The 26,996-nt window shown below is 43.3% G+C and overlaps 1 protein-coding gene across 2 annotated transcripts; it reads left to right on the top strand.

The window, feature by feature from the left end:
* The first annotated feature begins 1,044 nt into the window (after nucleotides 1-1,044).
* On the top strand, nucleotides 1,045-26,923 carry LOC139297210 (NHS-like protein 3). 2 transcript variants are annotated; one of them, XM_070919781.1, is made up of 9 exons: nucleotides 1,045-1,308; nucleotides 9,741-10,041; nucleotides 18,702-18,707; nucleotides 20,114-20,257; nucleotides 20,429-20,472; nucleotides 20,591-20,726; nucleotides 20,903-21,013; nucleotides 21,230-25,405; nucleotides 25,913-26,923. In XM_070919781.1, exons 2-9 carry the CDS (start codon nucleotides 9,765-9,767, stop codon nucleotides 25,975-25,977), a joined length of 4,959 nt encoding a protein of 1,652 aa, XP_070775882.1. In that variant the 5' UTR covers nucleotides 1,045-1,308; nucleotides 9,741-9,764; the 3' UTR covers nucleotides 25,978-26,923. The 2 variants fall into 2 exon arrangements, with proteins under 2 accessions (XP_070775882.1, XP_070775881.1); XM_070919780.1 differs by lacking the exon at nucleotides 18,702-18,707 and having other exon boundaries at nucleotides 9,741-10,035.
* The last annotated feature ends 73 nt before the right edge of the window (nucleotides 26,924-26,996 follow it).

Here is a 26,996-nt window from a genome sequence, read left to right as displayed (position 1 = left end):
TGCTGCCTTTCAAATTCCTCACACACAAATGGAGACAAACATGTACCACCACACACGAAGGAGGCAATTTCTGAGATGTGAGCATCGTGTATGTATTTCATAATGTCCCATATTCCACATGAAAAACCACTAAAATACAGTAAGAAAGTTTCCAAACAGGGAAGTTATAAATTGGCACTGTATGTTTATCTAGAGTGTCTTTATGATAATGCAAGGGCATCCTCTGTGTCCATGGCAACAATGTGTCATTGTCGACTAAGTATCATAGTTTACTGTGTGCAAATCTCTAGGCTGTCCAAAGAAAACCATGCATCTCCACATGTGGTGATGTTGAATTTTTCAGACAAACTTGATTTAATTAATTATTTTTCTTTTATGGGTCAACAAAATTTTAATACTTCTTCACTGGATAGTGTGATACATGGTTCTCATGGGACAGTTACATGTCCTATGTATCTTGCATGGTTGTGCACTGATGTGTTGTTCTGCATAGGTAAATAAAAACAGACAAACAAAAAGGAATATGTATATGTTTAAATGTTTTAACTCTACGCCTAACAACGATCATTGTCAAAGAATATGTTTGAACCTGAGAGATTGTGTTTTAACATTTAACATTCAAAATGGTATTTAAATGCAAAATCCAATGCAATTCATATCCTTTCTATTAATTGTCAGATATGACTTTTCATTGATTGTCATTGCTTTGCTGTGTTTTATGTCCTGTATTTACACTGCTTTGTAACTATTTTGAAAAGTGCTATATAAATAAAGTTATCAGTATTATTATTATTATCTCTCACGTAAACAGTTAATAAGACTTCTTTGGGAGATATTTTGCATAACAAAGTTTGAAATGCAAAGTAAGCATGGGATCCTCACTTGCTCTGTGTCACTTGCTGTTCCTCTGTCTCGCCACTAGATGTCCTCACCACACTGCCCGCAGCCTCTCACGCTCACCTGAGCGCGCGCGCGCCCAGCCTCCTCCAGGTGGGCGCTGCAGGTCGACGGCGACTTCTCCTCATTTCCCCTCTGTGGTCCACCGGAGCGCCCGCAGACCAGCAGCACCGACAGCGGACAAGTCAGTTTAGCTGCCAGCCAACAGACGGATCTGAACCCGCGGGCACGAAAACAAACTCACAGACTCCAGTCGCTTCCTGAAGTGCTTTTTTTTCACGGAAATGGTTCACCTGAAGTTTTCCTTCGGACGGTGAAAGTTTGGAGTTTGGAGAGGAAGGACGCAGCAGGGAGACGCTTCCAATGGAGAGAGGGTGAATCAGCCCATCCGGATCAGAAAAGTTCACCAAGGTATGACCAACAGCTGCTTTTCTTTGTCGTCGTGAAAGTTTGATAGAAAAGTGCAGCTTTGTCTTTTGTCAATTCCTCTTTAAAGCCTCCTGAGCTATTCTTTGGCATGATAAATTATGAAAAATAGAGCTTAGTATTCTTTCAAAAAGTTCAAATGAGACCAGGATCGACTGAAGCAACCTTTAAGGATGTACAGAAAGTACATTTGTAGGTGAAGCTGTTGCATCATGTTGTCTGATTAGTCTCATACAGTTGCTGTAATGTAAAAAAATAAAATAAAATAAAGAAAATAGTCAAAACCAGTGTTGTAATCATAAAGTGAGGTGCGAATGGATGGCAGGATGGCAGGAGATCCAGGTTGAGTATAGGCATGCATGGAAAACTAGGTGTGGGAGATTTGCTTAGCTTGGCCTTGACGGATCCTAAGCAGAGGTAATTTAAGACCTGTAGTGCTTCTCTCAGCTATGGAGCTCATGACAATGAACACTATTGTGTTATTTCCCGTCACTGTCCCAGCAGCAAATGACTGCTTGACAGCACGGCGCTCTGACACTTGATTTCATGTGAGCCAGTCAATGACAGTCGGTGTGCAGTTCATAATGCTCTTATATTGATCCACTGCTTGTTGATTAACCTGGCAGAGATAACAGGACCACCTCTAGACCTCTTAGGGGTCTCCCAATCTCTGTTTGTCCGCTGCCTCTCTTGGACTTTGGACTGAAAATCCAAACTTTTCTGGATTGGAGGCCGTTGTTTTTCCCCCAGCTCCATGGCTTCAAGTTTACCTGAAGCCGTGGAAGGTGAGGCTGAGACTGAGCCATTTGTTTAGAAAGGGTGTGTCGCATACTGGTGCTCCTTCCTCGCCAGCCCTGCCATGCCAGGGCTTGTACCCATGGAGATTACAGGTGTGTTATGTAAGCACTAGAGGTACAGCAGAGCCTGGCGAAATACCCGAGATTGAGAGGTAGATCAAGGCAGAGAAGGGATGATAACGCAGAGGCAGTGAGCGATGAGGGGCAGGACAGGATAAAGAATTCACTGGAAAGAAAGACTATGTTGCAGCCAGGTAGGTTCAACATCTCACTTGTTCACTGTGTTCAATCGTGACCTGTCAGTGACGAAGATCCAGCTCAGTGGGGGAAAGGGGAAAGCTTCTTGGTCAAGAGAGGGCAACAGGAGGAACAATTGGTGTTGTAACGGACAAAGACACATGATTAGGTGTGTGTGAACGTTGAGTGAGTGTGTGTGTGTGTGTGTGTGTCTTGCAGGCCTGCAGTGAGGGGAAACTGCTTCCTGATGAGTAGGACACAGTGTGTTGTTAATCAGCTCGTCAGTGAGTCCTCATCAATGCTTCTGACAGATTTAATCAATAGCTGTTAGGGGCATTAAGGCATGATGTGTGTATGCAAACAAGCTTACACCCTTTCTTTTCTTTCTTTTTCTGAAGGTTTGCACAAGTTCTGGTCTAAACTTTTTTTATTCCCACACTACATTTTAATTTGACTGCCATCCACTCAGGCAACTGTCAGACTGCGTGAGCCTCAGACTGAGAGCATTTCAAAGCAGCTACAGAGTTTTTTGTTTTGAAGGGTGCAGAGCAGAGACACAGAGATGCCAAGATGTATTTTTAAAACCCAGAGTGTCCAGCTGTGTTTGCCTTTGCTGTGAGCTGGTCGCTGCTGCTGCTGCACAACACTTTCTTTTTCACCCCTGACTGACCTGTCAGTTCAGGGGTCTTAAGCTCCACTGAGGCTGCGGTCCAGACTCAGACCCCTGGCAACCCCTGGAAGCAAAGCAAACAACACACTTTACAGAGCTCTGCCACTGTCTCTGCTGGCTGCTGTCTTGTATACTGCCAGAGAAAAGTCAAATTCCCGTCATTTGTCTGTCTTTGGAAAGAAACAAATAAGTAAACAATGGAAACTAAGATCATAAGGGTTCAATCAGTAACATTTTAGTGCACTTCCTATACATTATTGACAACTACAGTATCTCAGCAGCCCCCCAAAAATGAATCTGCATTATTATTTGGATAATCAATTAGTCGTTTAATTAATTTTCATGACCTACTTTCAGCTTCAGAATTTTGAGTTTTCTTTGTTTCATGTGATAGAAAACAGAATATCTTCGGGTTTTGGACTGATGGTCACATAAAACACGGAATTTGAAGCCCCCTTGGACTATGGGAAATTATAACGGACATTATTCACTGTTTTCTGAGTGTTATTGACAAAATGATCAAGTCATTAATTAAGAAAAATATTGGTTTAATGATAATGATTGTTAGTTGCAGCCTTAAACAAAATAAACTGAGGTACTGAGGCTTGTAATACACACACTTAAATGCAGCTGACTTCAGATTGTATTTTAAAATATGTATCAACATGGACAAATTATTATTGTAAAATTAACCAAAATGTAAATATGTTTTTTCATACTTTTACCACATATTCTGAAAAAGAAAAATCTCTTGTGTTTCCATAGAGGTCAAATATTTGTAACACAGAGCGGCCAGTGCACTCAACCGCATGTTATGATATTATCTCAAAATGACTCTCATGCGCCAGCCATTATGTTTTTTCTTTCATGGCTCTGTTTCCAAGGCCACTGTACTGTATATGAGGGATGTGTGGCAGGGAGGGAGGGGGTGAAAGGGAGAACAAGAGGAGGGGATGGGGGTAGAGGAGGAGATGTGGGGGGGGGCAGATTTGGAGTGAAGAGTTCCTCAGTCGGTAATTATGAATCTCTCAGGAATGTAGCTGCTGCTCTTACCAGACAAGCTGCTGCATGGCTATAACGGCCTCGCAGCACACGCACACGCACACACACACACACACACACACACACACACACACACACACACACACACACACACACACACACACACACAGCCTATAACCTCAGCGAGTTCACTTACATAGCAGTTTGGTTTATTTGTGTCGTTATTGTCTCGCACTGTTGTTGTGTTTATTTTTATCACTGTCATTACCTACATGGTCTTTTTCTGAAACTGTATCCTCTCTGCAGCAAACAAAGGGACCACATAATGTCAGTTAGAGATTGTCTTTCAGTCTAAGTCCTTCACCGATGTGTGTTTATGCTGATATGTCGGTGTGGAGCCAGAATGTAGGAAACTTGTGGCCACCCCGAACGAGATGAACTGCTTCCCTCGGGATGGGACAGCTTTCAGTGATGCCTGATGACTCCCACAACGCTCTCCTAAAAAGCTCTCCCCGGCCATTTCGCCGACTGTCCCTGGCCTCAAACCTCCTCAAGTTGTCAAATTGAGTTTTTACGGTTTGTGTCTTGGTGGCCTCATCATCCATCACACATACAGATCTCGTACACTGAGTGTTGTGCAGATGTGGTTGCTTCAGTCTGCTCTTGAGTAGCAGTGCTCTCCTTTGTTTGATTATGCCCAGAGAAGACAGCCAACGCCCTGATTGAGGCCTGCAGGTGCTGCACAGTAACAGCAGTTGTCACACTGCTTAACGCTTGCCATTTAGCTACAGTGTCACTTTAAGTGTGGTTTAAAAACTGTTATTGACAAAACTGGCTGTTACTGTGAAGCATATTCAGGTGATCTCAGCAGGGAGACTGGAACAGACCCCCCCCCCCCCAAAAAAAACCTTATTCATCTGTCATTTCTGTCTTCTGACTAACCACATTCAGTCTGACCTTAACCGCGTTCACTGACAGCTAAGTCGTGTTATGCAAAACCCAGCAGCTGAGGTGTAGATGTGAACGGCCTCCTGGTTAAACTGAGCCAGTTCCTAATTCAAACAAAGGTGGCTGTCTGTATCACTGCCGCTCCCTCTTGGCTTTGCCTTATCCCCATGAGGCACTGGAGTCTGCTCCGTCAACTTCCCTGTGTGACTCACCGCAGTCGGAGTTACAGTTCCTGGAGACCTCTCCCCCGTCCCCCGCCTGCAAAATTCACATTGTTCATATTTGCTAGAGACGATAAGGGTGTGATTACACTTCAGCATAAAGTACTGTGAGTTTTGTTACGTTACCGGCTGCTGTACTCTCCAGTTGGAGTTTTGTACTTACTTTTTATGACAAGTTAATTCTTGACCACAATGTAATGGAAATTATTTCAGAGTCGGTATAGTTCTCTGAAATGTCTGGTGGAGTAAATCCCAGCTTAAAGGCATGATGTTTAAAACAAATACTGATAATTATTTGCACTTCCTCTTTGACATAGATCAGTTGAGGGTGTGTCTTAAGTCTTAAGTCACGAGTCATTTCCATCTATTACAAGAACTGGCTTTCCATCTTTCTTTTACACACCAGTTTGTCAAAGAAAGGTACAGCAGAGCTCAGTGTGAGATGGAGATCTTTGGTATATTCGTGGATTTGGGTTTGGATTTGATCAGGACGCTACGCCGCTTTGCTTTAGGCAAGGCAGGTGTCAGTGCTCTGCTTTGCTTTAACTCTGTTTACCCACCTGCGTAAAAAAATGGAGAGGAGACCCACATTCGCTCTGGAATTTATGTCCTCAAGCTCCAGGACATATAGATGTCAAAAGTACACAATCTATAAACGTCATTTCCAGATATGCTGAGTCTCACAGTCTATTTCATGACTGTGTGTAAACTATTATCAGCCCCAGTTTACTTCATGCTGATGTGTACACACGGCTGTCAATGTCAGATAATCAGTCAGTGCTGCAGATATTGACTCACTGGGTTGAGGTTTGCAGTGTTTGAGCTGTGCCTCCTGTCCAATGTGAAAGCCTGGCGTCTTTTGTAAAGGATAAGTAAACAGCATGTTGGAACACATGCCTGCTCCGGCAGGACTGGGGCTGGGCTGGTTTTAGTGTGTGTGTGAGAGAGAGAGAAGAACTTTTTTGTTTGTAAATCAGCTTAGGGCTTACGACTTGAACATGATCTTTATGATAATGTGATACACCCTGATGTGGTGGAGTGTAGGCAATGCTGGCGGAGGTTTTTAGCTAAGTTTGTGCCACAAATCCTCTAAAAAATAAGATTTTAAATGAGTCTTTTGTGCCTATAGTTTATGTATCAACTTTTATGAATTGAGGGGTGTGGTTAGGGGTTAAGTGGTTGCTGGGACAATGAAGCAACTCTGTAATTAAGATTTCAGCAGCGGTGCTTTAGCTTTGAAGAGAGATGGTCAGAGCTTATTTGTTAGAGAGAGATGTGACATTTTCTTTAGTAAATCTAAATACAAACTGTATAAAAGTAGACATCATCAAACCAACAGAGCAATGGCACTTTTAAAGGACAGTCCACTGTGTGCATCACCTCATTACATTTGTTTGCAAAACTGAAAATTGCACGTTGTCATGTGTAACCACAGCAACGGTGGCATGAGTCAGCTCCTTGTGACCGGACTGCACAGACAGCGGTCTGCCGGGTGGTCCTCCATCGAGTCCCAGAGTTCTTAGCAGTACTCTGGTCCCCCCGTAATGGAAATAATACGAGGAGTTGTAGCACTCCCAGCAGCCCCTGGGCTATAAATGAATGAACCACCAGCCCCCTCTTTGTCCGAGAGTGGCGTCTGATTATTGGCGACTGTAGCCAATACAGACAGCACGGGTCTTAGTCATACCCAAATGACTGTAATTTGGAGCAGGAGAAACACAGGGCTTAGTGCAGGGAGAGGCCCGGTGCTTTTCTCTGGAGAAGATGGATGCTCTCTCTTGTTATTGGCCTTTCACTACAACTCACTCCTTTCGTCTACTCTGTACACACTGTGCCACTTCAGATGTGCTGCAGTGAAGAATATGTTCACCTTCGGCTACATTAAGATAACAAATTACGTCAAAAACGCCCACATATGTATAAAGTTTAGAAAAGCATTCGAGTACTTTAAGTACTCGTCTTAAGCCCCTCATATGGGGCTGCATACTCTGTGTGCAAACCTCTCGAAACAAATTTAACTTTACTTTTTAGCCGTACTGGCAGCTTTGTTGAGACTAAAATATCTCAACAACTACCATGAAATTTTTACAGACATTCATGGTGCCAAGGGGATGAACCCTAATCTCTTTGGTGACTGTGTGCACTTGTGTAGTGCTTATTAGCAAATGTTAGCATGCTAACATGCTAACATTTAGACATTGAATAGGGTAAACATTAAACCTGTTAAACATCAGCATGTCAGCATTGTTGTTGTGAGCATGTTAGCATGCTGACATTAGCATTCAGCATTTCTGTGATGCATGGCTGTATACATGTGTCTACGTTGAGTACACAGTGAAGACCCCCGCCTGCCTTGGAAACTCATTTGCCAGTTTATTAGGTACGCCTAGCTAAAACTAATGCAGCCTAACAATAACAATTCTATCTATCCACAATAAATTCTATCTTTGAGAAAATTATAATGTTTAGTTTTTGTTTAAACTGTTTCAGAGAGGTGTTGATTCAACTGTAAGGTCATTTTGGAGGCCGCAATTTGTGGTGCTGTTGAACTGTAGTGCATTATACTAAGAGGTGTTTCTGTTATTTACCCTCATTGATATAAACGGGTTGGACAAAATAACAGAAACGCCGGTCACTATAACACAACACAGTTCAACAGCACCACGCACTACATCCCCCAAAATGACCATAAAGTTGAATAAACACCATCTCTAAAACAGTTTCAACAACATTATGACCTCCATGAAGGGAGGATTCATTGCAGGACTGTTTCAGGTTTTAGGTAGGTGTATCTAAAAAACTGGCAACTGAGTGTATATTTCCTGTGTCTTCTTCACTCCAGCGGTGAGATGCTGTCAAGATTTGACTGCTAAAAGGTTAATTTATGACCATGTACAGTATGTAAGGCATCTGGCTTTAAAGGGTGCACATCTGCTCGAAAACTTTCCATACGATACATCCAAACCAGCGTCCTCTTCTTCTTCTCATCACAACCAGCCCTCTACATTAGTCAGAGCTGTGATGATAAGGAAAAGTCACATTTGTGAACTTCAGAGAACACGACATAGGTTCCTGTGGTTCAGTTTCATGTCTCGTCTGTGGCAGGCAAGTATTCCTAGAGACTGGGTTATTGAGAGATGCTTGGTTGTGTTGCTCACACATTGCTTGTACTAAAATCTTTCTGCAGTGTTTTTCATGCATGACCGTGTAGCAGCATAGCAGCCAAAAAAACTTTTCGTGAACTTTTTCGACCACAAATCATCCAGGGATTCATAATTCTCTCACTCTGACTCCACTCCGCTCCCACCTTCCTTCAGTCTTTTGTGTGCTTATTTACAAGCTCTGACTCCTGTCATCTTAAGGGCCTGATCCTACTTTTAGCCCATGATTTTTGGAGATAAGTATCTAATAAAGTACACAGCTGGAAGAAGCCCAGTGTAAGCTACAGATCCTCAGGAGCACGGCTGGGAAACCTGCCTCAAAGTAGAGCAGTTTAGCGAGGTGGAGGAAGGAGGCTGAGAGAGCGCGATGAACTCATTCTATAGGACAAGGAGCACAAAACAGAAACTACATTGATACATGAATGGACACTGTTTGTTAAAAACGCCTCGATGCACATTGGTGACTGTTTATTTTCTACTCTCTAGCTCTTCCTGGTGTGCTGTTGTGCCTGTGTGCAGAAGCGCATGAGCCTACGGGTGCGGCTTTGTGAATTATGACTCCATGTTATGGAATGAAGGGAGCGGTGCCAGGTCTTTCTTTGCAGAACTGTGAAGTTTGGTTTAGAGGCAGGAGGGGGTCTGTGTAGGCTGAGCGTGTGGGCTGAATGAGAAGTGCCCACGGAGACGCACAAACACAACATATACACACACACATACCAAAGAATAAGGCGTTGCAACTATGGACACGTGTCTGATGCTGTATATATTTGCAGTCCAACTGGATTCACCACACTGCTGGTTTTGTACACTTTACATTACTGACAAACATTTTCTAATGCATACTTTTAACTTGATTAAAAACCTTTTCACCACTTTAAAAAAAAAAAAGAAGATGAAAATCATTTGGCACGTGAACTTTGGTGCTTTTTTGTTGCATTCAAGGAAGGGCTAAAGCCCACCATCAGCTGCAGAAAGGCTTGAGAACAATGAGTTATGTTGACGGGAAATCAAAGCTGGAAGGCAGTCAGTAATCAGATATAGTAATTGTTGTAAGAACACTGAATTTGGCAGCTTCTTGAGTGAAAAAGATTTCTTTGTAGCAGCTAACTCTCAAATATTGGATGTTGTGATTTCCAGCAGCGAGGCTGGTTTTCATGTCTCCTTTTTTTTGGTCAATATTTACTGTAAAGCAAGTTTCAAGTATCCGTAAGTTGATTTATAACACAGTACTGGCATTCATTTAAACCTGGAAGGTTAGAAATCAAGCAAAAAATCTGGTATGTTCCTTTGATTATTACTTGAGTGCCAGCACATGTGGAACCTGGACGATGATGACTAAAATGTAATGTCTGCCTCCCTGCTCTTCTTCTTCTTTTTTCAGGACGTAGCTCCCGTGCGAGGTGGTATGTCAAACCGTGACTCGCTGGGGTTCGGGGACCTGATTCCCCAGGATGTGGTTGATATTTTTGCTCAGGAGAAGCACAGCAAAAGGGGCCGGAAGAAGCGCAGTCACTCCCTGGGCCGGGCTTTGGGCTGGCTGAAGGGCAAGAAGAGGAAGGATCTCGGTGCTAAGGGGCAACTGGGTCTAGGTCCTGCACTTGACTTGGCCTTGGATGGGCATCCTGCTGGAGGACACAAAGGAGGACAGAAATCAGGAAGGCAGGCTCATCCACAAGGTAACAGTCACAGGATGCTCGACAGCCATTTTATCCCCTTTAGTGGTTAGTGGTGAAGTGATTTGTTGCTAATGGGCTGAAACCCACCAGTGTGGTCCTGTAATGTATTGTACCTTAACAGTGAGCCATTTCTATAGAGAGAGTTTAGTTTAGTAACATCTAAGATGAGCAGGACTAAGTTCCTTGGAGCCAGTTGAATATGCTGCTCGCTGGCTCCCAGGCATGCGTGTTTGTTCAGTGGAGGGATGTTTGAACAGACTGACTTGCTACTTGCCTTCTGACCTCTCGTTCGCTTTTGTTTGCTGTGGAAAAAAAAAATCTCTGCCTGTCCTGTTCTGTGATACCATCACTTAACTTACCTGGTCTTCAGGTTACATGGAGGGTGTAAAGTGCTGCACTGTGGCTGCAATCCACACAGGACACACACGCATACAAATGTACTATTCACACGCTCCCAAGAAAAATTGCAGCAACACTCTGACTTTTCCCAGAGCTGTGGGATCTTGTTGGATCTTGCACATGTGTACTCGTATGTCAGCATGCTGAACTCTACCAGTCCTGTTTTCTCTTTGTGCACACGTTTTTTTTTCCTTCAGTTTAGTGTAGTGTGAACAGTGAGCACTAACTTTAGTTTTACACCCTCATTAATCACACCACGATGCAGTCAGACCTGAAACACAAACACATCAGACCAGCAAGCTAAACCTTGTGCTAGTGAGTCGGATTATGCAAAAAAAACACAAAATGTACAAGCAGTGTTCGGTTCAGGCTGTTTTTATGTGTGTCTGGCAGTGCTTGTGCAGTCATGGCTAATTGCTTAACAGACAGAGGAGGCCCCGCCTGTTTCTTTTGCTGCGTCTTCTCCAAGTGGAAGCCCAGAGCTTGTAGTTCAGCTGGGCGGGCGTCAGGGGGGATTTCCACAGGATTCAGTCTCACATGGTCGAACTATACCCACAACAGAAGATGAATATGCATTAACACGTTCTCTGTCACGTCTGGGGCTTTGGTGGATGATGAATTTATAGTCAGGTGCGTCAGCATTGACTGGAGCATGCATATGTAGACTGCATTACACAATCTCTGCACTACATTGTGCCGCTTGTGGTTGGTTACAGCAGCAGTGTGAAGTGAAGAGTTTTGTAAGAGAAAGTAAACGGTGAGGACAGATAAGGTATTTCTCCTCTGCCAAGGTCAGCTTCGAGGCTGCCTCCCACATCAGACAGAGGCTGTAAAATCTTCCACTCAAGTAGAATTACTGAAAAACTTCTGGATCTTGTTGGTGCCAACCTTTAATGATTGCTTTGATGGCAGCTACAATGAATACTCTTTTAAATGTGTACCTGTTGCCTTAAGGTTACAGAAATATATCAGTTCAAAGCCGGAAGTGTAGACTATTGAGTGTGATTTATGCCAGGTATTAACATATGCTGCTATTGAGCCCTCAGCAATCAACGTGTTGTGCATGGCGTGCAGATTGTTGGTGCTGGCAACAACCACAGCAAACTCTTCGCCAGACGCTTCCTCTGATTAGAGAAGGAGCTCAGCAATTCCCAAAACGCATCCAGAGGAGGTCTATTGCAGGAGCAGGACGTGGCGTAGGACACACTTGCTCAGAAAATTGAATATCTCCAGCTGAGCCCCTGATGATGATCTGTATTGATGCCAGAGGGGCCTCCTGCCCACTAAATGCCTGGTATGGCGGGCACAGCGCCAGTTCATTAAAAGCCATGCCAGGACCGTTACAGTGAGGGAGGAACAAGGGGTTCTGTTTTTCCTGACCCCTCCACTCACACTGTTCCTCCTCACATGGAATATGTGTACGTATGAGACTAGTACGAACGCCTCAGTGTCAAACCTTTTTGCACAACTCTTCTACAGTTAACGATACTGGATCTCTTTTTCATCAGTTTTATCTGAGATACAAAGTATACAAAACAACATTTATGTAATTATTATTATTTATTTTTTTTACAAAAGACCATATTTAACTGAAAATAAGTTGCAGCCCTACACAGTATTACAACCAACTTGAAAACACACAAATGTTTCAAGACACAGTGTACTCACATTTTTCTACTCAGTCCCTGTTTTTTTAAAGTTTTTTTTAGAGCAAATGTATAATCTCAAAAAGCTAATTACACTGGATCACACTTTGAAAATGTGATTTTTTTTTTTTTTGAGAATATGTTTTTGGGGAAGAACTGACCAACCTAAATGTGTCTGTAACAGTGAGTGTCATAAGTAAGTGGCCACGTACCGAAAGCTGGTATTAAATGTCCGGTCAGATTCGTAATCTTGATTTCTAATTCTTTGGTCAGATATTTCCTGGCTTTAGACTGAATTATAGAATATTTCATTCAGTTATATCAGTCAAGTTAGATAAAGAACATTTAACATTTGAGAACTTTGGTAAAGAAAAAGTTTTTTTGTAGAAAACCATGTTTATATTTTTCAAAGTAAGGCACAAAAAGAAAGTATAGTTTTGTTATCGGTACCAAAACTCAGGTATCAGGTATCGGCAGTAGTACTGAAAATCTTCAATGAATACGCAGCCCTACTGGAATGGGCTTGTATTCATTCTAAACAAAGTAACCTGCTGCTATCAGACAATCTAATTTCCCCATGTGTTTGCTTTTCAGTTTCATTTGACGATGACAGTGCAGGTTGACTTAGAGTCCCTGTTAGGGGAAGCATCCAAACCCTTTGCTCTTGCAGGAATGCGTTTTTGTAAACAAGGCCTGTGGAGTTTGACCAGAGAGGGAACTGCACGGTAGCAGGTTTAGGAGTGATAAACTCTGGCCTCCTTGGACCCATTAATCCTGCATTGTGTTCCCTGATTACATGTTTTCTCCCCCCATTTGTCTAATTCCTTACAGTATTAATGTCAGTGTCTGACAGTGATTTATGTCCCTGCCGTCAGTTTACTCCATCCTGTGTTAAACTAGACGACATGTCTTAGCTTCTTAATGGGTTTTAAGAGGAATTCTCTTGGTTTGGTTAAATGGAAACAAGGTGATGGGAAGACTGATCAGGTACATTCGGAAGGTCACCTGTTCGCCCGAAACACTCCCTCAGAGATTCCTCACATTCCTGAGCTTTATAAGGACATTTCTTTGAGGAAGCTAGAAATAGGGAGCCCTTTGTGTGAGTGTGTTTGGCATACATGCCAGGTGACAGATCGTATGAGCCGTTTTATTTGACTTAACTTAACTTAACTTTTTTTTTATATGTTTATTATAGACGCTGCTTAATTTAAGAGGGACTGTTGAGCCTAAGTGTGTTTATCTGTTGCTTTACTGTATTTTCTGTCACTTTATTGTGTCAGTTAAAGGTGCTATGTGGAGCGTTTGGTCACTGATAAACCACTACCTCCAGTTTTGATACGGTTGTATAAAAGATTTGCAGCTTGTACGGGTTCATCAGCAGGGTTTTTTTTTTTTTTTTAATGAAATCTGCTTGATTGTATATAAGGCACAACGGCAGATTGCATTATAGCATAAAATCAGTGCGTGTTTTCAGGGGAAGTCAAGTTTTCAGCTTTGGGATGGTAAACAGTAGAAGAAGTAAGACAAAATAATCAAAACACCATCATGGAGGCGGCAGGGCACAAGTTACAGCATCCTTATGTAGATTCAAAGATTTATTTGTAACATACACTATTGTACACACTACAGTGAGCAGTGAAATACACACAGGAGCTTTGAGGATTATGGGAAATGTAGTTGGGCTAACAACATCACTGAGATAGAGGCCAAAGGCCACATCAACCGCCAGCAATTAATAAGAAATGTTTATTGTTTGCGACACTGTGGGTTTGTGCGTTTGTGTTTGTGAGACGCAGCATGTGTCGTTGTAGTTGTGTTGTGATGATGACATGATAATAATGAAGGGCAGGAGAACAGGTTTGAGAAAACTGATAGTTTCGCTTTCCTCCTGTCATGGAGGGAAGTTATAAACCAGCCCGCCTTTTTATACACTGTCACCTCAGGAAAGTGTATACATCTGAGAGATGGTCTCATTATTTAGCCTTCATGTGAAAAGCACTTGTTGATTTTGTCATGTGCTCGCCGTAGTGGAGCAAGGATGAGGTTCTTTTCTGCTGTGGTTACTTTTTGTCACTTCGAATATAAAATATCTGAAAATGAACATCAGCCTGAAACGCTGACGCAACACAAACACAAGCACATGCTCTGCTCATGTGTTTTGTGAGAATCAAGCTGATGCTGACATTGCAGGAATATCTGTACACGAGGACTTGACTACCTGTATAGTAAACAGTTGTACAAATGCTTGGTTGCGATCACAGGGTTTTATGGGCATTTACTAGGATTTTATTTCATTAGGTGAAGAGTCACCACGCCCAAATGACAGAGGAGATCATATTTAGGTCCCTCGAATGGAAAGAGAAGTTTACTAAGTGCCAGTTTGCCCTCCAGTCCCAACTGAATAATGTGCTCCAGTTTCACTTATCAAGTTCCTTTTATTCTTTGCAATCCTCTAATGTTTGATGTCAATGTTACCAGACTAAGCGGGACGACCAAAAGCAAAGTTTTTATTTATTAGTATTTATTATTTATGAAATCCTACATTGTTTCATTGTCAGGATTTGCAGATACATTACTGTGTCTTTGCACCAACTGCACAGGCTACTGTCACGAAAGGCAAATGTTTGCCAAGGCACTGTGGCAAGTCTACAGAGAGACTGATAAATATGTACTTGGAAAGTTTTGTGAGTCACCAGACATGACTTTTGTTGTCAAATGAGGCAGTTTTTTAGCAGCAGGGCTGACTGTAAAGAGTAGACATTCACTGTACTATTGGTGAAGATTACTTTTTGGTTTTTACGTCCAGTTTAGTAAAGGTGCACAAAGTGTTGTTTGTTCATACTTTTCTTCTCCAAGAACACACTGTTCTTTCGGGACGTGTTCAAGGACTGGAGCTGTGATAAGCCTGCACTCTGCTTGTATATAAATGAGGGACTTTCCCAGTTTACATCAGCACAACCTGGTGTTTTAGTGCCCAGGGGTGTTGGGGAGTGATCTACCATTTCATTTATTCCGAAGATGTAGAATTAATGGTAAACAAGAATTAATGGTAAACAGCGGTGTGTTGAGCTAAATGCTAATTATAGCATGCTGATATGCTTGCAATATCATGGTCACCACCATCTTAGTGTAGCGTGTTAGCATGCTGATATTTGCTAATTAGCAGTAAAGACAGCTGCTAAGGTATTTGGTCATAAACCAAAGTATTGGACAAATTGAAATTATGACCTGCTGGTGGTGCTAGAGGAAAAGTCAGAGGACCACAAAAGTCATTAGGATTCATCCTCTGGGGACCATAAATGTCTGTACCAAATTTAGTGACAATTCCTCCGATAGCTGTTGAGCTATTAATATAGAGATGGCCCAAAGTGATGGGCTGAGCGACAGACCGACATTGCCATCCCTAGAGCCACACCGCTGTGTTTTTGGATGTGTCCGCTGGTTTGTTGGCGTACACATTGTGTTGTCTGACAGTGAATTAGAGTGTAACCCTGCGTGTCAGACGATGCAGGTGTATCTGTTACCTGGATTGTTGTCCTCGTCACACCACGCTTCTTCCTTCCTTTCTTTCAGCCGTCATGGAGGGATGTTTATATTTAATTCATTGAAAACCAAGAGCGTGAAAATAGTCAAGGGAGCATTAACATCAGTGTCCACTGTGTCGAGACAGTACATACTTGCTTTTAGAGGAACAGTGAGCCTCCAGCCCTTTCCCACTGTCATCACAGTGTGTTCGGTTGGGTTTGTGCTGATTAGAGAGGCTTAAGCACCTGGCAGACAGCACCCTCAGAGCTGGAGAGAATGTCTCTGCATGGCTGTCTGCCTGGCGGTGCAAAACAAGAGAGAGGGGCAAGTTAGGGCAGGGATGTAAGGTGTGTGTGGGGTATTTGCATCTGTTTGATTCCCATGAAGCGGTTCTATGAAGTGTCACATCAGGTAGTTTGTCTGTCAGTGTGTATGTGTGCGGCGCTCTATCTATAGCAGGGATCCCAAACTGCTTTTTACAATAGAATTTTACTATTTACACTCTGAAGCTGAGCAACTTGTCTTTCCCTTTCCTCTCCCTCGTTCCTTGCCTACTATTGGATGACGATGCTAGAGATTATATTGTTTAGATGATATTAACAGCAACTTCACAAAGATAATCAGTTTTCCCTTTTGTAACTATAGTATCTGTGATCTAGATCCTTGTTTTAGGTTTAGAAGAAGGCATTTTCAGGCAGAGCTGTAGCTACTGAAGACATTATGGTCATAGCAACCTGGGGGCAGGTTTACATTCTACAAATAAAATAAAGGAACACACGGGTATTTTACAGTATTTCTAGACTGAATACATTAAAATATGGCCTCTTTTAGGTCAATAAAAAAATGAATAAGTAAAGGATTCAGTGTTTCCCTGCCAGAATTTTGGCTGTGTAGAGGGGGCTTAAAAACAACAAGACCTTCACGTACAATAAATGAAATTGACAGGAAATGTCGTCACACAGTTAACTGAATACATTAAATAAGAAAAAGAAGAAAAACAATTCAAACATTTTAGAGACTTGGACTCATGACATCAATAGTTCTAACATCCTGGCTTCAGCCCTGGTATCAGGTGTGCCTCTGTAAATCAGAGTGCTGTTGTTCATAGATAAATGTTAAATGTGAAATATTAAGCCAATTTCTATCCTCTGACACAAAAATGAAATGATTACTCTAAAATTAAAACATTTTAATTTGGTATCGTGGTCTTTCTTTCTAAACCTAAATCGATTTACAGAGCGCTGTTAGTAATCTAAAATGGGTAGTCATAGCTCAAATGTACAAAGAATTGCCATGGTTTCATATCATAAACACTCTTCACCATTGTCTGTGTCACTGCTTGTAATTTGTTTACAGTAGCTGATGACGCAACATGTCCCCTGAAGCCTTCTGTCTGTGTTTACTGCCAGAGAGTCCATATTTTACCAAAACAAACTTGCTAACAGATGTTTGCTCATTTAAAATGTTCTACTTTAAATCCACCATTATTTACATGTCATAAAACATAATCATAATTACCCCCTAGGGCTGATTTTTTTTTTTTAACACATTGTTTTTCCTCACTAGAGGCTGCAACTTGAATGAACTGGTCACGCAGTATCACATCCATTAGATTTAGTATGTTTATCCAAATCCGAGATGTAAACATCAGTTTGGGCTTCATACATAATCACCACCAGCCTGTTAATACCGCCAGCTTCCGCACAATCCACCAGTGGCAGATGGTGCCTGTAATATGTCAGTGATTAATATGGACACAATTACAATGTGATCACAGAACCGGTGATAATATGAGCCCCTCGTTAACGTGCAGCCGTGCCCCACCCATCACTCCAGGCCTCTATAGTCGAGTGTGTACTGTCATGGTAATCAGACCTTGTCAAGTGTTGGCCTAGACTGACTCTACCTCTGCACATGCATATCAACTTGCTGTTTACATCGATAGGTTGAAGCTTCCACTTAAGCAGTGGATCCTGTTGACACAGGGATCTATTTCCACACGTTGCTATGTACTGGTAACATATGCAATTCATTTCTTTTCTCTTGCAAACTGCTTTTGTCTTGAGTCACTTGGTAGGATCACGACCATGGGAATGTTTTCCATTTGTTCAGATGGCATTCATTCCATGTCATGTCTGCTCGGCACACCAGGAAGTGAACAAACCCCCTTAGCCGCAAATGAGTCTGAGGTGTACTGAATAGAAAATAAAAAGAAAGCAAGATGAAGAAGTAGTCTCAACAACAGACTCAAAAGTGTCTATTGCTTCTCCTGATCAGAAAATTCATCTCTAAATAGCAGCTCTTGATCAAATGAAGAATTTAAGAACTTCTGTCTCTGTATTCTTGTTGCCTAGTAGCAAATCTAAAGTAATGTTCCTAGAAACAATAGGGAACATTTTTCACATGTGTGACCATGTGCTGTGGAGCTGCAGGCCTCTTTTTAAACATGTTTTTAATCTCCGTTCAGAAATAGATTATTTTAATTCACTTACTCCCCCTTGTGGCAAAACAATAAAAGTTATATATCTCTTAATGAAGTCTGAGGAAGTAAATAACCAGTGTTCTATAGTGAAAATGGCGTATAATCTAACAAAGGAGTGTAGTGTTATTTATTAATAGTGCTCAAGTAAGAGGGAGCCACCCGTGACGCCCTCGTGCCTCAAATCCCTGACAACAGCTTTCTCTTCCCTTCAATGTTTACATGTATGATCTCACTTTGATCTGTGCCCATGACTGACCAATCCGGGGCGAGCGTGCCTGCAGATGGGGAGCAACAGAGAGATGCTGGGTAGCTTGTTGAGCAGCGAGTGGGGGAGATAACAGTCGATAGGGATGGCAGGAATTAGGCTGCTGAGGATTAGTGTCTGAGCTCTGATTGTCTATTGGCTGTAGAGACCTTCTCCGCTCTGCATGGTCCTGAACTGACAACAACAACTTCATCAAAAACAAGCAAGATTATCATCCTGTCGTATACTTTCCCGGATGTTTTCTGAACTGACGGACTGCAGACTGCACCTTTGCATTGAGTTTTCCCCCCTCTTTCTTTAACACAACTTGGGCGTAGTTTTGGTGTACTTTTTGATTACTTTACGAGAGACCATGGTAGTGCTTCTGACTAACAACTCCAGTACTAATTTCTACTGCTTTCCAACAGTCTTCAAGAGGAAAGGTGAGTGAAAGCAGCTTGTGCCAATTGTTTGAAATTATGAGACAATTGACCTGATTGGTTTATGACTCAAACCAATTGCTCCTTGTCACAATTGCTATTCAAGTATGACCAGTACAAGCTGGACCTACTGGCTCGCTTAAGACAGGCAATCAAGTAATAAAACTGTGGTCATTCACTGCCGCTGTAGACCATAAAAGCTACTGTCAGTTTGTAATGTGTACTCTTCTGATATGTAATGTGCTGTGATTTATAGTCTCACTTTAGCAACTAATACTTTACTCTAAATTGCAGGAAAATAAAATAAGGAATGAGAATTTTGTATATTTCTAGATAATTGCTTATTGAGATTTTCTGTCTCAGAGAGCACCTGTAATGCTGTTACAAAAGAGACAGTGGTAATAATTAGTAGCAATCACTGAGCACATGACTGTCAAGGCTAATTCCAGCATGGTCTTACAGTGACAGTGTGGGCAGTTGAGTTCAGTAGGTGGCTAAATGTAGACCAGCTGTCACCATTACATAAAAGTGTCTTAGCCGGTTGTTGGCCCAATGATCCCTGACTATGGCCTGGAAGCGTGGATCACAGAGTTGCATCACATGCCAGTTAGTCAGCAACTGTAAAGCTATTGTAGCACTAGTTTTTGTCAAGTTTCATACTTTAATTTTCATATGACGTCTTTTTAAAATGCAAAAAAATAACACACAACAATTGCACTTTCTAAGGAAAACCACAACATTAAAACCAGTAACTCAATTTGATTTTGTACTTGCTGTACTTGCTGGAGCCATTAGAAGAGGTTATTCAGGTTTCAGAGTTCACGTACAGTATGACTTCATGCAATTTGTATCTCAAAGCATATTGGCACTTTCTTGGATGTCGCCCATGGTTCATGACATGGTATTTCAGCATTTTATTAGTTCATTAGTTAGTTAATGAAAGGCTGAACTGTAAATGTACTAAGCATGCAACAAGATGTGACAGCAATTTAATTAGTGTCCTTCTCACTGTCTGATTAAATGATACTTAGGCTAGAAGAAAATAGCGAGCATACGTTGCTGACGGTAGATTTTTGATGTGATAATCCCGTTTTAAAACTTGTCAGCCACTGGAGTTTAACCCTGTATGAGTGGAGCTGGAGTTCAGCCTTTTTAATTCGCACTCACGCTCTCATGTATTAACCCTCAAACATATTTACTGTTCCTGTGCTTAAATCACTCTGGCAGACACCTGAACGCTCTCATCCCCTCCATATGGCCCCCTTATCTACTGTTACAGTAACACAGAGCTTTGAGTTGATCCAGGCTGATCCCCCCCTCTCTCTCCTCTCTCTACTTCAAGCCGTCCCAAAGCGAGGTGACGACGACAAGACCCCGGCACCCCCGTTGCTCCAGGAGAATGTGTTCATCGAGGCCAGCAGGCCCAAGTACCTGGAGAACCTTCACACTGAGGCCCTGGAAGGATTGAAAATGATGCAGCAGGAAGGTACAAAACACTCTAGTGATGCAGCCGTACAACTAAATTAGAGGTGTCCCATGCCAACATGTTGATAACTGTCTGCATATTACTAAAGAGGGTGTGCACCAGAGGATGTAAACACTGCTAAGTATTTTAAATGCCATTATATATCTGAGTTAAATGTTACTCTCCTTGCAGAAACCAATAATGGAGTGGAGTACCGGGATAATGAAAGCACAATTGTAAGTGATCACACCCAGAATTGCTGTTTTTTTCTTACACTTGCTGCAAATGCACAGGTCTTGTACAAGAACAGCAAGATTTTGTTTTCCAATAAGATTGTGTTTCTCCTTTTTCCAGTCGTCAATGTCAGTCCACACAGACGGGGAAGGTGGAGGCTTTATGACAGACAGTACCATTGCTGACACATCTTCCATCGTCTCTGTACAATCATCCGTGTCCACAAGGTCTTCCCGCTCTGGTCTCACCAGGCAAGGTAACTTAACCACAAAACTCCCATTTTGGTCATTATACAACATATGCTGATCCACTCACGTACAATGACGGGAATGAATTTGATGGGTGAGATGCGCAGGTTGGACTTTAAATTGAATGTTTTAAGGATCAAAGCATCATGTTTGTCTTTTTTCTCTCATGCCTCCGTCTGCCCAGAATCAACATTCAGGCCCTTGAACTCTGGGAAAAAGTCGGAAAAGGCCAGGACAAGGAGAAGACACAGGAAGACTGCTGTGGGTATCCCACAGCATGTTCAGAGAGAACTGGGTATGCAGCTCATCATTTAAACGTATTACCTATGAAAGACATCTGTCTATGAATGACTCTTTAAATTGTATGAGCTACAGTATATTCAAAAATATGGTATTAAATATGGTTATGTCTTCTAAATAGAAAATAAATGGATGCATGGTTTCTTTGCATGTCTATTTCCTTAGTTATTAATATGAACATGTGCTAATTAGTCCTCCTGTCTTCTATCAGGCCTGGACAGAGTGGGTTGGACCCTGACTCAGAGGTTAGATGAGGACCAGCTTTATAATGGTGAAACTGACAACAGCCCAACCACTTATGGGCCACTGCAGGCAGCAGAGTTACAAAAGGGAGCCGGCGCCAGCCCTCAGGACATGAACATCATCCAGCCCCTCAACAAAGACCAGCTCGAGCATCTTGGTGCCACCCATGCTGGTCATAGGGATGACCTAGCCCTGCTGCACCGCTTGGGCCCTGACTTCTCAGGTGAGCAGAGGCCTCGGTCCCTGGCTGTTCCCTGGATGACCACTGCCAACAGCCTTGAGCAGGAGCCGCCCAGCCCAGTCATGTCCATGTCACCGCAGGCCCCCTACATGTCCAAAATCATTCCCAATGCTGTGTTGCCACCCTCCATCGAGGTGGTGGAAATCAGCCGTGGACGGAGTCGCAACAGCGTACGCACCGTCAGCAAGAGCAGCCTGCTGCTGTCCAGCCCGGCCCCATCCCGTGCTTCCTCTAGAGCCTCTTCCTCCAGACACATTTCCTCCAGAGCCTCCACCTCCCACCACAACCCTCCCAATATGTCCGACAGCTCTTGTTGGAGCAACTCTGAATCCTCAGAGACCTTGGTATCTGACTCCTCGACCATCTCCAGAAGCAGCACCCCCAGAGAGAAGAGGTCACAGGATGGAGATGCCTCTGCTAAAGAGAACAAAATTAGTGTTCACTCCTCCATCAGCAAGGCTTCAAAATGCACTTCCAATGGCAAGCTCCTTATTAAGGGAGACGAGAACAGAGAAGGGCCTTTTGTACGTAGCCTCTCTGTCATGAAGCCCAAGAGGGCTCCTCCTCCACCAAACCGCTCCTATTCCCTTCACAATAAGATGAAGCGACGGTCACGTGATCTGGCAGAGGTTAGAGTCATCTCAGCTGGTGGGGAAAATGAAAAAAACAAATCGGGATCTTCTCTCATGCCCTCCAGAATCATAGACAGCCCTGGATACAATGGTGACACCAGCTCTCTGGACGACTCTACAGGTTCTGTAGCATTCAGTCCCATCAGATCCCAGTTGCAGGCACTAAAGGCAGAGGGAGCTGCAAAGGTTGAGGAAACGGTTCCCGATGATGCTTCACAAGAGAAGCAGGAACCACTTCAGGAGAATAAGCTAAGCAAAGTAGTCTCCCCGTCCAGTGGCTACTCCAGCCAAGATGGCACATCTGCACAGCCTTCTAAACAGTCCCACAGTTCATCTCCAAGGCACAAGAGAGGCATCTTAGCAAAGCTTCAAAGGTTCTTTCCTGGGTCCACTCCTGCTGCTTCAACTCCACCCCCTCTTCCACAGACAGAGGCTCCTGAAAACACAAAAAACAAAGGGGATCTCAAACTCGACACCTCAGTCGATACTGCCAATGCCAGCCCCTCTGTAAGGACCTTGAGAGAACTCTTCAACATCCCTCCGCCACCTAAAGTCCATGCACCTCCACCCCCTCCTCCAGAGGTATGGGCGCATAGCAAACGTACCTTTGAGCTGCTGCTGGGACCCCCGGCACCTGATAACATTTACGCCATAATAAAGAAGAATCCAAAGGACAGGAGACAACAGAGGCAGTCTCCTAATGCCTCTACAGAGGGCTCTGTGAAGAGCTTGGTGGTAGAAAGAAAACACAAGAATGCGGCTATAACACTGGAGTCCATTAGTGGATCTCTACATGTGATGGAGACAAAGAAAGTTCAAGAAAGTGTGATTTTGAATGCAGAGATTCGCAAAGAGAACAATGACAGACTGGCTGAGCAGAACGTTGATTTGAAAGGAAATAGCAAAGTGACAGAAACGGTTGAGAAAGTAAGAGTAAGTGACATATTAAATGGGATGTTAGTGAAGGCCGTAGAGAAACGGGAAGTTAGGCTGGCAGCAGTGAGAGAAGAAGCAGCCAAAAAGACATCCACACAAGCTACAGAGGTAAAGACTAACATGAACACGTTACCTGCCATTTCATTCGTACGCATTCCTCCATCTCCCTCTCCTCCAACTGTACACCACCCTCCACAACCCCCCACCAAACATACCACAGAGGTTGCTTCTGTCACATCAGTAAAAGTTGTGTCCCCCGAATCATCCTGGCCCCCACCCCCTCCACCAATGGGCCTTGGTGGGCCTGATGACATTGATTTCCCTCTTCCGCCTCCCCCAATGTTTGGTGAAGAGGGGATGGTTGTACCTGTTCAGGTGGCACCAGAGAGATCCATTACTGGTGGTTACTCCTCTTGTACATCTACATCTGTTATGTCAGCGGTGAAAACAGAACGGGTTAGCGAGCCCACAGAGGTTGAACCACAAACAGCCAGTACATCCCAGGGGATTGTACCTCCACCCCTGAGCATCCCACCTCCCCCACCATATACGGCTCCCCCTCCACCAGTTGAAGCAGTCTCTCTTTCTACCACTAAAAAGTTCTCTCCTTTACCGCCACTTAAAGAGGTTTCTCCTCCACCACCTGAAGAGGTTTCTCCTCCCCCACCTAAAGAAGTCTCTCCTCCGCCACCACCTAAAGAGATTTCTTGTCCACCACCTAAGGAGGTCTCTCCTCTGCCATCACCTAAAGAGGTTTCTCCTCCTAAAGAGGTTTCTCCTCCGCCACCTAAGGAGGTCTCTCCTCCAACACCACCTAAAGACGTTTCTCCTCCCCCACCTGAAGAAGTCTCTCCTCCGCCACCACCTAAAGAGGTTTCTTGTCCACCACCTAAGGAGGTCTCTCCTCTGCCATCACCTAAAGAAGTCTCTCCTCCTAAAGAGGTTTCTCCTCCGCCACCTAAGGAGGTCTCTCCTCCTCCACCACCTAAAGAGGTTTCTCCTGTGAGGCCCAAAGAATCCACTTCTATTCTGGTTCAAGAAGCCCCCCCAACACTTGTTAAAGATGTCTCCCCTCCACTTGTTATCGAGGTCTCCACTCTGTCCACTGAAGAGGTTTCTCCTCCTTCTCAAGAGAATGCCCGTCAGTCTTCTGAAGAGGCAACACCTGTTAACAATCTCTCTCCACCACAAAGTATTCCACCTCCACCACCCCTACCATCACAACCCCAGGAAATTAATCTTCCACAAGAGAACATCCCATCCGAATCTGATACCAACCCAGATTCATCTAACAGTATTCTCACTCCCCCTCAGAGTATTTCACCTCTGCCTCCCATACAGCTTCTCCACCAACCTCAGGTTGTACCCCTGAACACTGATGGTCCAGCAACCCAGGAGGCCTCCCCTTCACCACCCTCTGAAGTCTCTATCCCACCAGCTCTTGAAAACTCTCCTTCACCGGAAAAGGCTCAAGAACCTGCTCCTTCTCCACCTGGAAACATTCCTTTACCTCCACCTTTACCTGTGCAGGGTCCTGACAGCATTCAGCACCAACCTAGCCCTGCAAGCATAGAAAAACAAACTGAGCTGACCTCTGCCCCTGTTGTACAGGAGGAACCCACTCCCATTGTCACCCCTTCACTACTGCAGATGGTCAAGCTGCGGTCCGTCAGTAGCAGCCCTGAGCCTCCTAATGCTCAGGAGGAACCAGAGGGTGAGGTCACGATGAGGAATAAACAGCCCAGCAATCAGGTCCCAACCTCATCTTCCAGTGGTGAGGCTCCTCAGAAGCCCATCAGAAGGTCTCTGATCATGACCTCTCCCATATCTCCCACATCCACCTCTGAAGCTGCCATAGTTACTTCACAACCAGCTCTGCCAAAGTCTGCATCTTCATCCACAGTCATCTCCCCTATAAAAAAGTCTCCTCCCGCCATGACCGCATCTCCTTCCATGAACCTGCAGGAGGCCATCCGCCTGAGGACAGCAGCCAGAGCAAAAGCTGGCCCTGCATCTCGCCTCAGCTTGCACTCACCAACATCACCAATAGACCTGCATAAGTCCCCCTCCAGCACAGCAAGCTTTATCTTCTCCAAGAGCAACAAGAGGGTGGTGATTGAGACCAAGCCGGCGCCAGAGACCATGGCAACCGATCAGAAGAACCTGGAGGTTTCCTCTGTGACAAAGGTGGTGAGTGAAGCAGAGGCGGTGAAGAAGGGAGTCAAGGTGCCACCACCTGTTGCAAAGAAACCCAAATCGAAGGGCAAAGAGAATGAGACCAGTGAAGGGACGGAGCAAACTGCTGGACAGGAATCACTGCAAGAGAGTATCAAGGGTAAGAGAGATCATCCACTATACATAAAACACCTCAGAGTTGGACGGGGAATGATGTGATAATTGAGTTATTTTGTTTGAATCAAGAATATGAACAAGACTAAGACTCTATACAGCCACGCTAGCGGCTCTGTGAGGCTGTACCTAATTCTTTGAGCCACATACTAACGTCAGCATGCTAACATGCTGATGTTTAGGCTGCATTACGTCTTTTTGACTGTAATTACACAAACACAAAGTACATCACACAAACCAAACTATAGGACAAATTAAAGAGATGAAAAGTCAGAGGATCACTTAAGTGATTACAATTCATCCCGTGGGAGACATGATTGTTTGTGTAAAATTTCATGGCCAATCCATTTAATAGTTAAGATATTTCAGTCTGGGCCAAAGTGGTGGACCAACCAACAATCCCTAGAGCTGTGCCATTAGTGAGGCTAAAATTCGTTTTTTATTGTACAACTTCTTGTGCATATTATACCAATTCTAATTTCTCCTACCTCAGATGCTGCAGAAAAAACAAATGAGACAGCAGGTACTGTTGAAGGAGGAGGGATACCATCAACATGATTGTAAAGACTGAAGGAGACCTGGGAAGGACCTATCAATTACACTGAATTTGCTGCAAGTTGGCATTTGTGTGTGAGAGACAAGAAACTGGAGTTGGATTGATGAGATGCTTATTTCAAAGATTTCATTTGGAAGAGGTCTGGATTTTAAAGAAAATCCTTTGACTTGGATGTTAATGGTGTGGGTCTTAATTTTCTCTTAAGTACTCATTTTGCATTTTACTAAGAGTAAACGCAGCATATTTGCTTTTGCCAGAGGGTCTTCTGAGCTTTAACATTGTAAGAGATGGGACTATACTGCCCTCTAGTGTCACACAATGATTGTACCACTTATGTCCTGCTGAATCAGAGCTTTTGTCTGTACTTAACAATGGGACTTTTGGGTGCTCATCTGTAAATATAGCCACATTTTGTACATTTAACATATCCAGTATTGATGGATCTGTGCATCAGAGTTCTGTTCTGTATTTTCTCCTAAAGAGTTTCCACACCAATTATATTTGTTAAAAAAATATTAATTATCTTAAGTTATTGTTCCTGTTTTCATGTTCAGAAGAGGGTCTCTACAGACAGAATGTCTTCTTTGCAATGTTTAAACCCTAATATCATTTAAATCAAGTGTGTTTGTATAGCTCTTAATCTTATACAAATATATGTTCTTCTCAGAAATCATATGTGTCATTTTCTATGATTGAAATCTACCTTTGTACGTGACCATTAATGTCACATGAACAGACATGTAAAGCAGTACTCGATTTATTTTGGAGCACATTCTCTGCTGCTTTTAGTTACTGATAATGGAGGCATTGCCTTTCCTCACAGTTATGGCTCAGACAGTGGGGTATTTCTGCATTAATATATTTTCAGACTTGTTTCACAGTACGTGTTGTAATAAATGATCATTCATAATGAAAAAAATAAAGATTTATGGACAGATCAAATCGTCACATTGACTGAGGAGGATCCTTTTTCTTCTAAATTTCCTGTTAATCCGAGATTCAGTGTTGCATTTTCCTCTGA

This window comes from Enoplosus armatus, chromosome 15 (genome assembly GCF_043641665.1).
Source record: "Enoplosus armatus isolate fEnoArm2 chromosome 15, fEnoArm2.hap1, whole genome shotgun sequence".
Taxonomy (NCBI): domain Eukaryota; kingdom Metazoa; phylum Chordata; class Actinopteri; order Centrarchiformes; family Enoplosidae; genus Enoplosus; species Enoplosus armatus.
Note: the sequence above shows the minus strand (reverse complement) of the source record. Positions and strands in the feature narration are given on the sequence as shown.